This window comes from Microtus pennsylvanicus, chromosome 5 (genome assembly GCF_037038515.1).
Source record: "Microtus pennsylvanicus isolate mMicPen1 chromosome 5, mMicPen1.hap1, whole genome shotgun sequence".
Classification (NCBI taxonomy): domain Eukaryota; kingdom Metazoa; phylum Chordata; class Mammalia; order Rodentia; family Cricetidae; genus Microtus; species Microtus pennsylvanicus.
Window position 1 is genome coordinate 85,926,677 of NC_134583.1, and position 14,234 is coordinate 85,940,910.

Below are 14,234 nucleotides of genomic sequence, written 5' to 3' on the forward strand. Positions count from 1 at the left end.
GTCTTCTCGTGGCTGGCTAGGGGGCATAATTAAAGAGTAAAAGCACCTAGGCCTGGTACGGTGGTGCACACAGTGTGATCCCGCCAGCACTGAGGAGTGGGAGGAAGGTGGATCTCTGCGAGTTTGAGGTCAATCTGGTCTACACACTGAGTTTCAGGCCAGCCAGGGCTACATAGTAAGACACTGTGAGATACTGAGCCAAAAAAGAAAGAAAAGAGAGAAAGAAAGAGAAATAAGGAGAGGGAGAAAGAAAGAAAGAAAGATAAAAATGAGGACATCTCCATCACACCTAGAACATCCTACAGAGTAGAGAGCTATCTAGGGGAGACCCAGGCAGCTTCTGGGTCGGAGGAAGTCCTGACCGTCCTGACCTGCTGTGTGTCCTCTAGATCCCCAGTCAGCCCCCCCCCCCAGCTGGACCGCAGGTGGTAGCCCCAATTTGTTCTCTACCCATTAGCAGCCTGAACTGGGAGCAGAAGTCTGCAAGCTTCGGGAGCTGACACCCCTATTCTTATTCAATTCCACCCCGCCTCCCTCCACCCCAGTGTCACCTGGCAAACATCTGTCCTGTGAATCAAAGCACTGGGGACTCCCAGGTTTGCCGGGTCCCGAGGGTCTCAGGAGCCCTTTGGAGACATCAGGCCGGAGCCGTGAAAAGTTAAAAGGTTCCTCAGTAGGCACAAAGTGGCCCGCAAGTGTCTCCGTGAGGTCACAGCCCGGGCCGCTGAGGCAGTGGAGCTGGGACTCAGATTCCACCCCAGGGCAGCGCCTCTGACCCTCGAAGGAAAACACCAGGATGGTTCCGGCCTGAGAAGCCTGACTGGGAGGCCATTGTGCAGGGACCTAGGGCTTTGTTTAGGAGGAAGGTGACATTCAGAGACGTGTGAGACGGTGCTGTCCTTGTGCCTTTGACCACTGGAGCTGCACTGACGTCCCCAAAAGTGGCTACTCAGTGCTGACTGATGGAGTCACTCAACCACGTCACGAACTCCTTTGTCTGGGGCCCTGGGTCACTTTGAAAATATCGTTTGTAGGTTTCACAGTTTCTGGGCTGTGACGAGGAGAACAGTCTGTTCACTATGGGGAATGTGAGAGAAAAGACGAGAAATAAGACAGGAAAGAGCTAGCCCCCCTGTCCCCCAGCATCGCTGGAGGCCTTCACCCCTTCAGGGCCACAATCCTCTGCTCCACCTCTCTACAGGCCTCCCCTGCTACAGAAAGCCCAGGATCCCATCACAGATGAGAGGTATAATATGCTGGAGACAGCCAGGGTCAGGCCAGGAATCAGGTTCTGGGAGCCATGATGGTTGGTAGTCACTAAGTAAAGGTCCCTTGTAGGGGGACTCTCAGAGTCCAGCCTCCTAGGCCTTGTCAGTTCCCACCAAGATGTTCCTGACTATAGGACCCTCAGACTGCACTCAGGGAGTTCTCTGTCTATACTCTGGGAACCCACTATCCACAACTTCTTCCTCAGGGCAATGCCAGGCTGAATGGTGATCCCCAGGATGCATTCTTCCAGCCCCCCAAAGTGAATGTCCACATTCAAAGGACCTTTCTGCAGGGAGTGAAAGAGACAACTTCAATAGGCTGGTAAGAGGGCATGCGCCTTTAATCCCAGCACTTGGGAAACAGAGGCAGGGAGATCTTTGTGAGTTTGAGGCCAGCCAGAAGTACACAGAGAGACTTTGTCTCAAAAACAGCACACCACACACACACACACACACACACACACAGAGAGAGAGAGAGAGAGAGAGAGAGAGAGAGAGAGAGAGAACATCCTTGCTGAGGGTGGGGCTAATCTCAAAGACATCTAGTCAACAGCAACTCAGGGAGAGCAGGGAAGGAAGTAAACAGACAGACTACTTGGGGATGAAGGGGGACCTGGAGCCCCAAGGGGGACCTGGAGTCAGCGAGGCCGAGGAGCAGGTCTCGGCGCCTGGAAACGGGTAAGGCTGCCGGTAACCATTCTTTATTTTATTTTAAAGACTTTTGAAAAGGTTTATACCTCGTTTACTTTATGTTTATGAGTGTTTTGGCTGTGTGCAGGTGTGTGCACCGCATACCTATTGTATGCCCTGCAACTAGAATTACAGACAGCTGCTAGCTGTCATGTGGGTGTTGGGAACCAAATCCAGGTCCTCTGGAAGAACAGCCAATGCTCTTAAGCATCTCTCCATCCCCCACTTATTTATTATTATTTGTTTAAATTTTGTTTGAGATAAAATCTCCTATAGCCCAGGCTGGCCTTGAACTCGCTATATAGCCAAGGATGATGCTGAACTCCTGGTCCTCCTGCCTCTACCTCTCGAGTGCTGGGATGACAGGCAAGCACCTTCACACCCGGATCTCTGACTTCCAGCCTTGGGTGCTATGAGGGGTCAATGTCTATGAAAGTCATTGTTAGCCAATGGTCATTTGGCCCCAGTTCTGGAGGGGTCCATAGAGTCCTGTGGCCCCGAGTTTGCTGCTTGCAACTGGTCAGTGTGTGGAAATCATCCCCTCATGATTGGTATAAGGAACAGCAGTCACTCTGGAAGGGCTGTCAGGTAACCTGTGTCCTAAGATGACTGTGGCCATTCTCACAGATGCTGATCATTGCTGAGTAGAAACTTCTGGAATAGGAAAGGCGCCATGCTGCCCTTCAGGGGGCTCTTCAGTGTGAGCTCTGGAGAGTGGGTAGAGGCTTCTGGAGGTTCTCAAATGATACCAAGTGTGCCTGTGGTCATAGTCACTCACAGCAAACCCAGCACCAGCTAGAAGAGCAGGAGCCAGACTTCTGCACTGGATCCCTGGAGATGTCACATAAACACACTCGAAGCCACCAGGCCCCAGTTCAAGAGGAACAGAGACTGTAACTAAGTGTCTCACAAGGAAGCATCCAGAAGGATCCCTTAAAACAAACAGAAGGCGTGGGAATCAGGCACTGGAAATGGAGGGATGCATTTCTACCCTGGTGACTCCGCCCACCTTGTTGGGCTCCCTGAGAGCACCACCAGCAAGAGTTCTGCTGACAGTCAGCAGGAGACTGAGCCACATTAAGTTAGGACCCCACAGACCCCAGCTGTGTGGGGCATGCTGGGCACTGGACCCCAGGAGAGCAACCTCCCAGCTGTGGCTGGGATTATGCTTTGTCCCCATCTAAACAATTGAGAGCCAGCCCAGCCCAGAGGGCTGTGGGAAGGTACCCTGCACAACCTGAGCTGGGCATTTGCTCTCACACCCTAGTCTGCCCCTGGTGGAAAGCCAGGAACCAGACCAACAGGAAGAAGACCACTTGATCACAACTCGGTGATGGGAGCCCTTAGTGGTGAATCCGGGGATAGCTGGTAGGTGCTGTGAGTCCCAACACCAGCTCCACTCAGCCAGAGTTGCTCAAGTGGCTCTGCCTTCCTGCTCTGTGGGCCTAACCTCCTGTGGTCAGGAGTAGACACCCACAGTCTCAGACATCCCCTGCAGCAGGGTCTTCTTGCATTTCCTGGATGGGGAAGCTGAGTCAAGGGCCATTCCCAACATGCCCAGGGGATCCTCCCATGAGATTTTTGAAGGTGTGATCTAAAATAAAATATACCCTCTGAGAAGTTTCATTTTCCAAGTTGAAAGGGGTCCTGGAGACAACGGGTGACACCTACTTCTACAATGACAGGCAACGCCTGGAAACAGTCGGCTGGGCACATTCTGTGTAGTGTCTCGATGAAAAAGAAACAAAACAAAACAGAAGGTTTTAAATTAACGCACATTTAAAATTCCGATGCAGCCCACTCTGTAAAATTTAGAAATTACACCACAGATTCCACCCTCCACCCTGATATGAAGAGCATAATACGTGTGTGTGTGTGTGTGTGTGCGCGCCCATGCCACAGTGCATATGTGAGTGAACCCAGGCAAGCACTTTTATCTGTTAAGTCATCTTGTCAGCCCCTCAGAGCACAATTCTAAGAGTTTTTTGTTTGGTTTGTTGGTTTTGGTTTTTCAAGACAGCATCTCTCTCTGTGTGTGTAACCCTCGCTGTCCTGGAACTCACTCTGTAGACCAGGCTGGCCTCAAACTCACAGAGATCCACCTATCTCTGCCTCCTGAGTGCTGGTATTAAAGGTATGTGCCACCATCCCGTGGTTAATTTTAAGAGTTTTAGCAAATATTTTCCCTCATTCATGATATGGAACTTTCTAGTGACCTACAATCACCTTCTTCCCCATGAATGGTCAGCCACCCCCTCTCCCTGTGACTGCCGACTGGTCTTCCCTTCTGCCTGTCTTTCCTGAGTCTGACACTGGATTTTGAAGGAAATAATACAGTCAGCTGTGGCAGCTCAGACCTGCAATCCCAGCACATGATAAACTGAGGCAGGAGTATTGCCTCAAAATCACAGGCAGCCTAGGCTTCCTAGTGATTTCCAGGATAGCCAGGGCTACACAGAGAGATCCTGACTCAAAACAACAACAATAAATAAATAGAGGAATAAATAAATGAATAATTGAAAAAAAAGGGACACTAAGCTGGGAGGGAGATTTTGTGGGGTAGCTTTAGGGGAGCTGAAGGGAGGTCGTGGTAGATGGACCATAATTAACACAACTGTCTAGGACTGGGGCTGGAGGCCAGCACTGACATCAGGCAGCTTATAACCAGCTCCAGAGGTCTGTCACAGCTCTGGCCTTTTCGGGTACCTGCATTTACCGGCACATTCTCACATACAGACACACATGCACATAATTAAAGAAAATAGCCGGGGGTTGGTGGCGCACGCCTTTAATCCCAGCACTAGGGAGGCAGAGGCAGGTGGATCTCTGTGAGTTCGAGACCAGCCTGGTCTACAAGAACTAGGTCCAGGACAGGCTCCAAAGCTACAGAGAAACCCTGTCTTGAAAAACCAAAGTAAAGAAAAAAATAAAAAAATAGTAAGAGACTTTCAAAGGATAAAAAAAAAAATACTTGTTTTTTTCTTTTTAATCAATAGGAAAGCCCCTAAGCCAAGCCCTTCTGGCCATCTGGGCTCGTGAGGGCTCTGAGAAAACAGCAGAGGTCCCAGGAGTCCTGCTCACTGATGCCATCACACTAACTCTGTGAAGTGTCAACCTGACACAGGCTTAGCAACACACAGGGCACTGGAGATTCAGGAGTCCATATCTGCGACCAGAAGCTACAAAAGGCAGGCACCCCTTCCTCTCACCTGGAGAGTCTTAAGGTGGCAACAGCACCACCTGCTGGCAAAACAGCTCTCCCCTTTCCTTTTTTTCTCCCTGGTGTACCCGCAGAAACGGGATCGTGAGGGCACACCCCCACATTCTCTTTCTCTATAAGCCTCATTTTTCTTCAGGACTCACCCCTTACTCCCAGACCATTGCTGAACTACGAAAGACCAGTTATAACCCACTCTCATTCTGTGTGTGGACAACCCAGACTCCTGTTCTATATATGAAGAAAGGTCTGAACGCTCTATGCCCGTTCTTCCATATCACCCACAAGGCAAGCCCAGAAGCAGGCTGATGCAACTGGCCCAGAGTTCATCAGGTGCCCCGGGAGTGACCAGCTATGGGTCTGCCGTCGCCACAAGCCCTGAGACAGACCATCCTGCCTGTCACACATACAAGGCTCCATCTCCACCTCTCACGGAGGGGCAGCACTGTTACCTTTCAGAGTCCCTGTGTCCCTCTGATCAGAGGTGGGAGTTAAAACCTACCTCAGGAACCCTAAAGACATTTCTCTGGGCATCCATTACCAAGATCGCCAACTCTTCCGGGTGTCTCCGAGAAGGGAGCCGAATGGAGGGGGATACTATCAGCCATATTTCACCCTCCAGCCCAATTTGGGGGGACTCCTCAGTGAAGCCTCTGCCAACCTCCCCAGCACCCCACATTTATCGCGGACATTAAAACGAAAGCGGCAGGAGAGGGCAATTAAGATTAATAGTCTGCGCTGCCGATTGAGAATCACAAGGGGGAAGTAATTAGATTTTACAGGAGGCACCGCTCCCTAAACCAAGCCTCACAGCATGGGAGTCCCCGGTCCAGAGACCCTTCGAGGATGTCTTTTTGTAAAGACTTTCCTGGTGACATTCTCCCAGCGCTCCGTCATTAACGCCAGCCACTGACGGCGTCTGAATGTGGCGTGTTCCTCATTGAGATTCATCAGACCTGCCATCATCCCGCCCCTGCAGACAGACCTCCCATCACCACAGAGCGAGGCCAGTACCTCTTTCCCCAAACCAGCCTCTGGGGCCCCACACCCAGAAGTTGGAAGACTGAAGGCATAATGAGAAAGGATAAGGGTTGAGCCAAAGCCCCCTGCGAGGACCCTTTCTTCCAGGCCGGGGAATTCTCTGCAGGCTGCCTCCTTTCTTTGCAAGAGTGGTTCGCGGAGGGGCCCCTATTCTCCTCCCACCTGACCCGTAGCCAGCAGCATCCACCGTTGCTCCTAGCTGCCTCCCTCCTCACTGGCAGGCAGCTGTCACCCCTCGCGCAGACTCGAGGGCCTGACCACCCACACAAGAGGGGACCCGTTGCCTATCCTGCCTCTGCATGTTGGCCAGCCCACCCTCCTCGAAAACCGCAGCCCCAGTGACTCTCTCCTTGTGGAGACCACGCGCGAGGCAGGCAGAGGACTCGCAGAGCGCGGTTGGCAGCACAGTGGAGGCCGAAACTGGGGCTGAAGCGCCACCTAGTGAGCGCGACGCGCTCCCAAGGCGTCTCCACTGTCCAAGGAAAATATCCAGGAAAAGGGGACCTAGATCTGGAGCTGGGAGAATGTGGGAGGGTCGGATCTGCGAGGATAAGCTAAGGGAGAGGACCCAAGACTCAAACTGGAGGCCAAGGAGGCAGAGCTCTAAAAGCCTGGCTGTCTCTAGTGACCGTTTCAAGCGCATCCCTCTGAGAGCCCAGGGCCGGGAGACCTCAGTAATTAATAGTGAAATTAAAACCGCCTATTCTATAATAACCACCAGGATGATACACATTGAACAATTGCTCCCCGGGGCGCGGTGGCGAAGGAGAGTGGGGGCTCCTCCTTCTGCAGATCTGGTCGACTTGGGCGGGGTCACTGGGCTGGGCCTGAGAGGGTGTGTACGGGGGGGGCGGAGACTTGATGCAATTAGGAGGAGAAATGCTCTGCTGCCACGGTCACCTACCCGCGGGCCCGCGGGATGAAACGTATATAAGGCTGCGTGCCCGAAGCCACAGAGCCGTCGGAGCAGCAGCGCTGCGCGCCCCGCGCCGCAAGCGCCCAGCTGCCTTGTTGGCCACGGACTCTGTGCGCCTGCCATTTGCGCTGCGCCGCAGCCTCCACGCCACCTTTGTAGTCGTGCCTCACGAGCCTCCCTTGGTGCCATGTGGAGAACGCAGAACGGGCGTGCAGTGGTCCGAGCCCTGGTCCTGGCCACTCTGTGGCTGGCCGTGGCTGGGCGTCCCCTGGTCCGGCGATCCCTGGCTCTGTCCGATGAAGAGCCACTCATTCTCTACGGTTGGGGCAAGAGCACCCGCCTTCAGCACCTGTACGCCGCTGGTCCCCACATCTCCAACTGCTTCCTGAATATCCGGAGCGACGGCTCCGTGGGTTGCGAGGATGAACAAAACGAACGAAGTGAGTGTCTGCCAGCGCGTTCCCTGGGGTCCCTTGCGCCCCCAGGAGTTCGCGGGCGTGCTAACTTGGCCTTAACAAATCCCCTGGACTCCCAGGCTGGGTTTGGGGAGGGGAGAAATAGTGTGGTTACCACGTGTTGCTTGGTACCGGCTGCAGCTTCTCCCTTCTCTTGCCTGCAGGTTTGCTAGAGTTCCGCGCGGTGGCTCTGAAGACGATTGCCATCAAGGACGTCAGCAGCGTACGGTACCTCTGCATGAGCGCGGACGGGAAGATACAGGGGCTGGTGAGTGTCCCCCACGCGGCGGAATGCTCCGGGCCGCGCTGGGTCCGCGTTGGGTCTTTTCACCCCCTGCTCGGGCCCAAAAGGAACGTCGAGGGCCAGGTATCTAGTGCTAGTGAAGCTAATGTTACTCTCCTCCCCCTCCCTGCGGAAAGTGATGGCCCCAGGCTGTAGCGGGGGTCTGAGGAGGCCAGCAGAGCATGTCTAATCCTTCCTAAAGGCGAGCTCGGCTGGCTGCTGGGTCCCTTTCAGCTTTCGGCTCCTTTGATATTGAACAGGAAAACCCACCTCTGCCCTTTTCTTCTCCAGCCATTGCGTGTGTGGTCCTCGATATCCTTTCTCTCCCTCAAGCAAAAGAAAAAACAGAAGAAAGGAAGTGTCTTTTCAATTTCTATGTCCTTGGAACGGTGTGACGTAGGACTAGGCTGCTTTAGAATGTCCCTAAAGGGCTCACCTGCTTGGGAGCTGGGGGGCTGGGGGTGGGGCGAGCTGGTCAGGTCTAGGTACTCCTGAAATCCGGGAGGCTGGAAGAGGGAAGGCTACGGCTTTTTGGGAACAAAGGCTGCGAGTTCAAAGAAGCCTCCAGCCCTCCCTCTAACAGTACAGGAGGCAGCCGTGTGAGGTCCCTTGGCCAAGGCCTCCCAATCAGTCCTGGGCTCTCCTGGAAGGAGAGGGGACCAGAGGTAGTAGACGGTCCCTTGTGGGGAACGATGGCCACCGGGCTCCAAGTTTTTGTCGTTTCGCTTTTTCTTTAAGAGTCTCAAAATTGTTTGTGGCTGTTCAGGTCGATTTCTCTATATGAAAAGACCACAAAGAAAGAAAAGGGAGAGCAGAGAAGAGAGGGGTCTGCGGGGAGGGAAGGGCTCTGCAAAGGAGCAGGTTTACAAAGAAGTGGGTCCGGTGCCTGTCTGAAAGCTGATACTCCAGGCCCGAACAAATCTCCCATCACAGTGTTTCCTGAGATATTTGTGGTGAGGGTGCTGGGAGGGGCGTTCGACCTCCATTCTATCTAATCTCAATGGGGTGGGAAGGCCTGTGGGAGCTTTGCCCCTCAATTCCAGTACTGCTCCGAATCCATTGGACGTACACAGTCCGTCACAAATTATCCCTGACCTTTTTTTTTTTAAAAAAAAAAAGAAGCCCCACAATCTATTATTCCTATATGAAGAAAGGGTGACCAGTTCTCCCTAAGAATTCCCCAAGAGAAACACATCCTGTGTTTATCTACACTGCACCTTTTTCTGGGAGCACGGCCTCTGCTGCCTGGTGGCTCTATCCCCGTGCTGTCAGCCAGGGCAGGAGCCGCGCGTTCACGGAATTAGCCTGTTATCAGAGCCTTATCTGCCATCGCTCTTCCACCTGCAGTTCAGCGACCTCGGCAGGCTTAGGAGAAACACGGCTTGTGTTTACAGAACCATCCAGGCTCCCCAAAGGGATGTGGCACCAGTTTGGGAGACTGCCACTGGTACCTGAACCCTGGGGGACTAGGAATGTTCTGGTATTGAGGATGGGGGACAAGTTTCCGGCCACCCACAGGGTCGGGGCTTGGCCCTGGGCGTGGGGGAGGGGCTGCGGATTATCAGGCAGATCCTGGCTTGCTGCCTGTGAAGGGGGCTTCTCTACTCACAATGGTAGGAGACTCCATCACCTCAGCATTAGAAAAGCTTCCTGTGCTACAGGTCTAGACAGGAACTCCCTCTTTATCCCCCGGGGCCCCAGGCAAAGCCTAAAATGCCTAAAACTGGGAGCAGAGTTCTCCAAGTGGTAAATAACGACCAGACTTTAATGTCACTAGTTAAAAGCCAGGGAAACTTGCACCCTGCCATTGGCTGCGAGAGGATTGCCCAGCCTAAGGCTGGGATGGATAACTGGTACCTGCCAGGCATGTTGGCACGCACCTGCCAGCCCAACCCTCTGGAAGCTGAGGTAGGAGGACTGTTGTAAGGTCAAGGCTATGGAGTGAGACCCTCTCTTAAAGACGTGCTAGGACTAGGGAACAGAGCTCAGCTGGTCGGGCCCTGTTGCCTAGCTGCTCCAAGTTCTGGGTTCAACTGAACATTGCATAAATCTGAGCACCTCTGCTCCCTCACTTGGGACTGGAAGGCAGGAGGATCAGGAGTTCAAGGTCAGCATAAGGTACTGAGACTGTTTCAAAAAGAAAATCCAGGCCTGACAAGATATTGGATGCCTTTAATCCATGTACTCCCGGAGGCAGAGGCAGGTGGATCTTTTTTTTTTTAGTTCAAGGCTAGCCTTAATGAGTTCCAGTCTAGCCAGGGCTTCATTTACTAAGATTCTGTCTCAAGAGAAAGTGCTAGGATCTAACCGATATGGAAGTAGAAAAGGACAAGATCTCCTGAGTAAGTTGGGAGCATGGAGACCTTGGGAGAGGGTTGAAGGGGAGAGGAGAGGCAGAAAGGGGAGCAGAGAAAAATGTAGAGCTCAATAAAAACCAATAAAACTAAAAGAGAGAGAGAGAAAGTGCTAGGGTACTTCAGAAGTGGACTATCTGGGCTAGTCTCAGGCAGCCCAGGCTAGCCTTTAACTCCTCATCTCTTATCTCTGCCTCCCAAGTTATGGGATGAGAGGTGATTTTTTTTTCTATGTGCTTAAAGGCAATTGCTAGAGAAGCACACTGGTGGCCATGGGGATGGGCCACCACCACAGCGCTTTTGCTCATGGCTGTCTGTCTCTTTCTCCAAAGATTCGTTACTCGGAGGAAGATTGCACCTTCAGGGAGGAACTGGACTATTTAGGCTACAACCAGTACAAATCCCCGAAGCACCGCCTCCACATCATCCTCATCAGGTCCAAATACAGGCAACAGCTCCAGGACAAAGCGCCCTCCAACTTTATCCCCGTGTTTCCCCGGTCCTTTTTGGAAGCCAGGGACCAGCTGGAGTCTAAACTGTTTCCCCTGCCCCTGGATCCCGACAGCATGGATCCATTCGGGATGGTGGAAGACATGGAGGTGAAGAGCCCCAGCTTCCAGAAGTGACAGACTTCCCACAGGATGAAGAAAACCCCAATACCCCATGAATTCCCCTTTAGGAGGATGTGCTAGAAGCTGTACATATTCTAAGTGTCGTTGACCGTGTGTGGTTTTAGTGGCTAGACTTGATCGTGAACCTAAATTGACTACCTGCCCGGCTACCATCTGAGTCCCACTGACTTAGGCGGCTGCTGACCTGTGGCTAGGTGACTCCAGTTCTGTTTGAATACCTCCACTAATGGGGAACTCACTCCTATGAGACATTCTTAATTTTGAGCCAAATCTGTGTGATTTGGACATTTTCAACAGGGTAGCCAGAAAATGTGAAGTCTACTTAAAATTCATGTGCAGGAGGTGGGCTTAGAAGTATGTGTTGACTGACTGGACCCTGTGGGGTCTCAACTTGCCCCCAAGTGCCTCCTGACTAGAACTGATGGGGGTCACAAACTCGGAACAAAGAGCAGCCTGGAAAACCTTGGGAGCCTTGCAGGATGATTTTGAGATTAAGAATTCCAGCTGACCACTTAAAATTCCCCTTTCCCATACTTCTAGATGTCAGATGGAAGTGACCCTCAGCCAGGCTTAGGAGTGGACCCTCAGCTGAGTGGGTAGCCAAGCTGCCACCTGTGCCCCAGCAGTTTATCTGCCCAGGTCACACCCCTTCTCAGAGCTCACCTGGGCTCTCCAACCCCAGAGTATGGAGCTCATGGGCCGGCCATGGCCGCTTGTGCTCTTCCCCAGCTCCTGGCTCTTACCTCTGGTCACCAGGCCTTGTGTGGATCGGTGGTGTGTCCCCTGCTGCCTGTATCAACCTGCACCCTGCATTTGCAAAAGAATAACAAGATTGGGAAGCCCTAAATTTTTCAGCAGCTGCAGGGGAGCTGTGGCGCCTCTCCACCGCACTTACTGGGCAGTGTGATATTTATAAGTAATTTATTTTGTAGACATCTCTTATTTTCTTACTTTATTTATGCCCCAGATCATATTTATGTACATGACATTTGTTTTCTACATTAAAAAGCAGTTGGTTTGTATCAAATTGTTCTGTTCCAAGTGGGATGCAAATGAGGCAGAAAAGAACCACGGGAGGGGTGACAGCCCTGTCCCAGACAGGGGGCCTGGCGCCTTTGTTGGCAATGAGTAGCTCCCTTTCTGCCTGCTCAGACCACCAGATTAGGCTAGGGGGACACAATAGCTTAAGTCAGAAAGTCCGACCAGGCTTTTGCTATTTGAGGACACACTGGTTGGTGGGATGGTGGGGAGGCTTGGTCTTTATAAGACAAGTTTTCTTTATTATACAGCTCTAGCTGTTCTAGGACTAAGTAGGCCATGCTGGCCTCTAACTCACAGAAATCCACCTCTTTTGCCTCCCTAGTGCTGGGATTAGAGGTATGTGCCACTATACCCATCTATGTATGTATGTATGTATTGGAGAGTCACCAGAATGCAGAGTCTTTGTGTTCACAATCAAGGATAGAGGGAACCTGGCATTATGCCCAGGTCCTGATGCCTGTACTGTCTGCCTCATTGGGAAAGCCAAAGCTTGCTTAAAATTTTATGGAATTCCTCTGTCATCTAAGAACCAGGATGTTACCATAGGGCCAGATGTTCACTCTCCCCCAACAGCAAGGCAGGCTGGGAGAGCAAGTGTGATTCAGGTGCTATTGCCAAATGGATCAAGGAAGCAGGACAGGGTGAGGACAATGTGGCCATGTGCCTTCAGCTGGTGGGTTCAAGAACTCGGGCTGTTAGAGTCAATTCTGGAGGAGGGGCAGGAGCGGGGTGGCTCTGAGGGACTTCCATTTGCTGTCCCCTAGGGACTCTGAGAAGTGAGTGGCTTCCCCAAGGGAAGCAGAGGGCTCAGATCTTCAGTCTCTCCGAGCATGGCAGTCATCACCCAGCTTTGATTGACCTCTTCTAGATTAGAAACTGACTCTAGAAAAGCTCCCAAGGACCAGAAAAGGAGAAGGTGGGGAAGGGCTGAGTGGCCAGGGGAACAGGAGCCAGAGATGGGAAGGGGTCAGACTGTGGCACCGCAGAGGTTTGTATTTTGTTCTGGTCCCCATTTCCTGTCAGACAGCTTCTGATATCCCGGGAATCTCAGAGAAGATGTGTCTTTTGGTATGCTAATAGCCTTCCTGAGCTGGAATCCCTCACCCTCCAAGCCTGGAGTCCCACCCACCCCAATTTCAGGGAAGCCTAGAGACTGATGTTGACCCGATCACCAAGGCCAACACAGGTGATCTGTTCATGCCTATTCCACGAAGTCTCCACAGGAACATTTAGCACCTGAATCAGAGAAGCTTCTGGGAGCTTCTGAACTTGTAGCTCAGGCAGCATCTGGAAGGTCTGGGAAGCACAGAGCCTTCTCGCCAGCCACCCTGGTTCCCTGCGTCTGTCCGTCAACGTCCTTTACACTAAACAGCCTGAGCCTGGGTGGCGCACACCTCTAAATCCTAGTCCTTGGGAGGCAGATGCAAGCAGATCTCTCTGAGTTTACAGCCAGCCTGACCTGCACAGTGAGTTCCAGGAGAGCCGGAGATATGTGTTGAGACCCTGTCTCCAAAAAATCATAATAAATACACAGTCTGCTGGTTTGTAGATCAAATTATTGGAAATCCAGGAAGAGTGGTCATGGGTGGACTTCAAACTTGTCGGTGGGGCCAAACTGGGAGGAGTGATAGTTGAGGGTGGGGAGCCTACCAGCAGGATCTGCTGCTGCTTCCCTGGGCAGGGGACTGCTGTAGAGGGTGTCCCTATGGCAGTCACTTTGTAGAGGTGAGAGACCGTGAAAGGAATCTGCATTGTAAATACACATTAGGGAAACTGAGTCTTTCCTCCTCAGACTTGGGCTCCCCTCCCCCTGCAGTGAATGCTGTGTGGTAGTGGTCGGAGGCTCTGCCCAGGGTGTCAGTTAAAGATAGGATCTCTCTGTGTTATCCTGACTGTTCTGGAGCTAGCTCTATAGACCAGGCTGGCTTCAAACTCACAGAGATCCACTTGCCTCTGCCTCTGGAGTGTTGAGATTAAAGGCACGTGCCACCACGCCAGGTTTGTTTATTTTTATTTTATGTATATGGGTGTTTTGCCTAGGTGTAGGTCAGCACACCCATGCACACAGTGCCCATGGAAGCCAGAAAAGGGCATCAGATCCCCTAGCCTTATAGATAGTTGAGGGCTGTCCTGTGAGTCCTGAGATTGGACCTGGGTCCTCTGCAAGAGCAGCAAGTGCTCTTGACCACTGAGCCATCTCTTCAGTCCCTGGATTGAAACTTTTTAAGTTGATGCTAGCGGTGGGGCCCAGGGTCTTGGGCAGTGGTCAGGGTTCTTCTCAGAGGGTCTCCAGACCTCAGGCTGGTGGTCCCCAACTCTCTAGCCTTCTGCTTCTGC

At 52.3% G+C, this 14,234-nt stretch overlaps 1 protein-coding gene across 1 annotated transcript; it reads left to right on the forward strand.

The window, feature by feature from the left end:
- Positions 1–7,110: 7,110 nt before the first annotated feature.
- Fgf19 (fibroblast growth factor 19) lies at positions 7,111–11,877 on the forward strand. The gene is made up of 3 exons (XM_075974939.1): positions 7,111–7,572; positions 7,752–7,855; positions 10,557–11,877. Exons 1-3 carry the CDS (start codon positions 7,320–7,322, stop codon positions 10,848–10,850), a joined length of 651 nt encoding a protein of 216 aa, XP_075831054.1. The 5' UTR covers positions 7,111–7,319; the 3' UTR covers positions 10,851–11,877.
- The last annotated feature ends 2,357 nt before the right edge of the window (positions 11,878–14,234 follow it).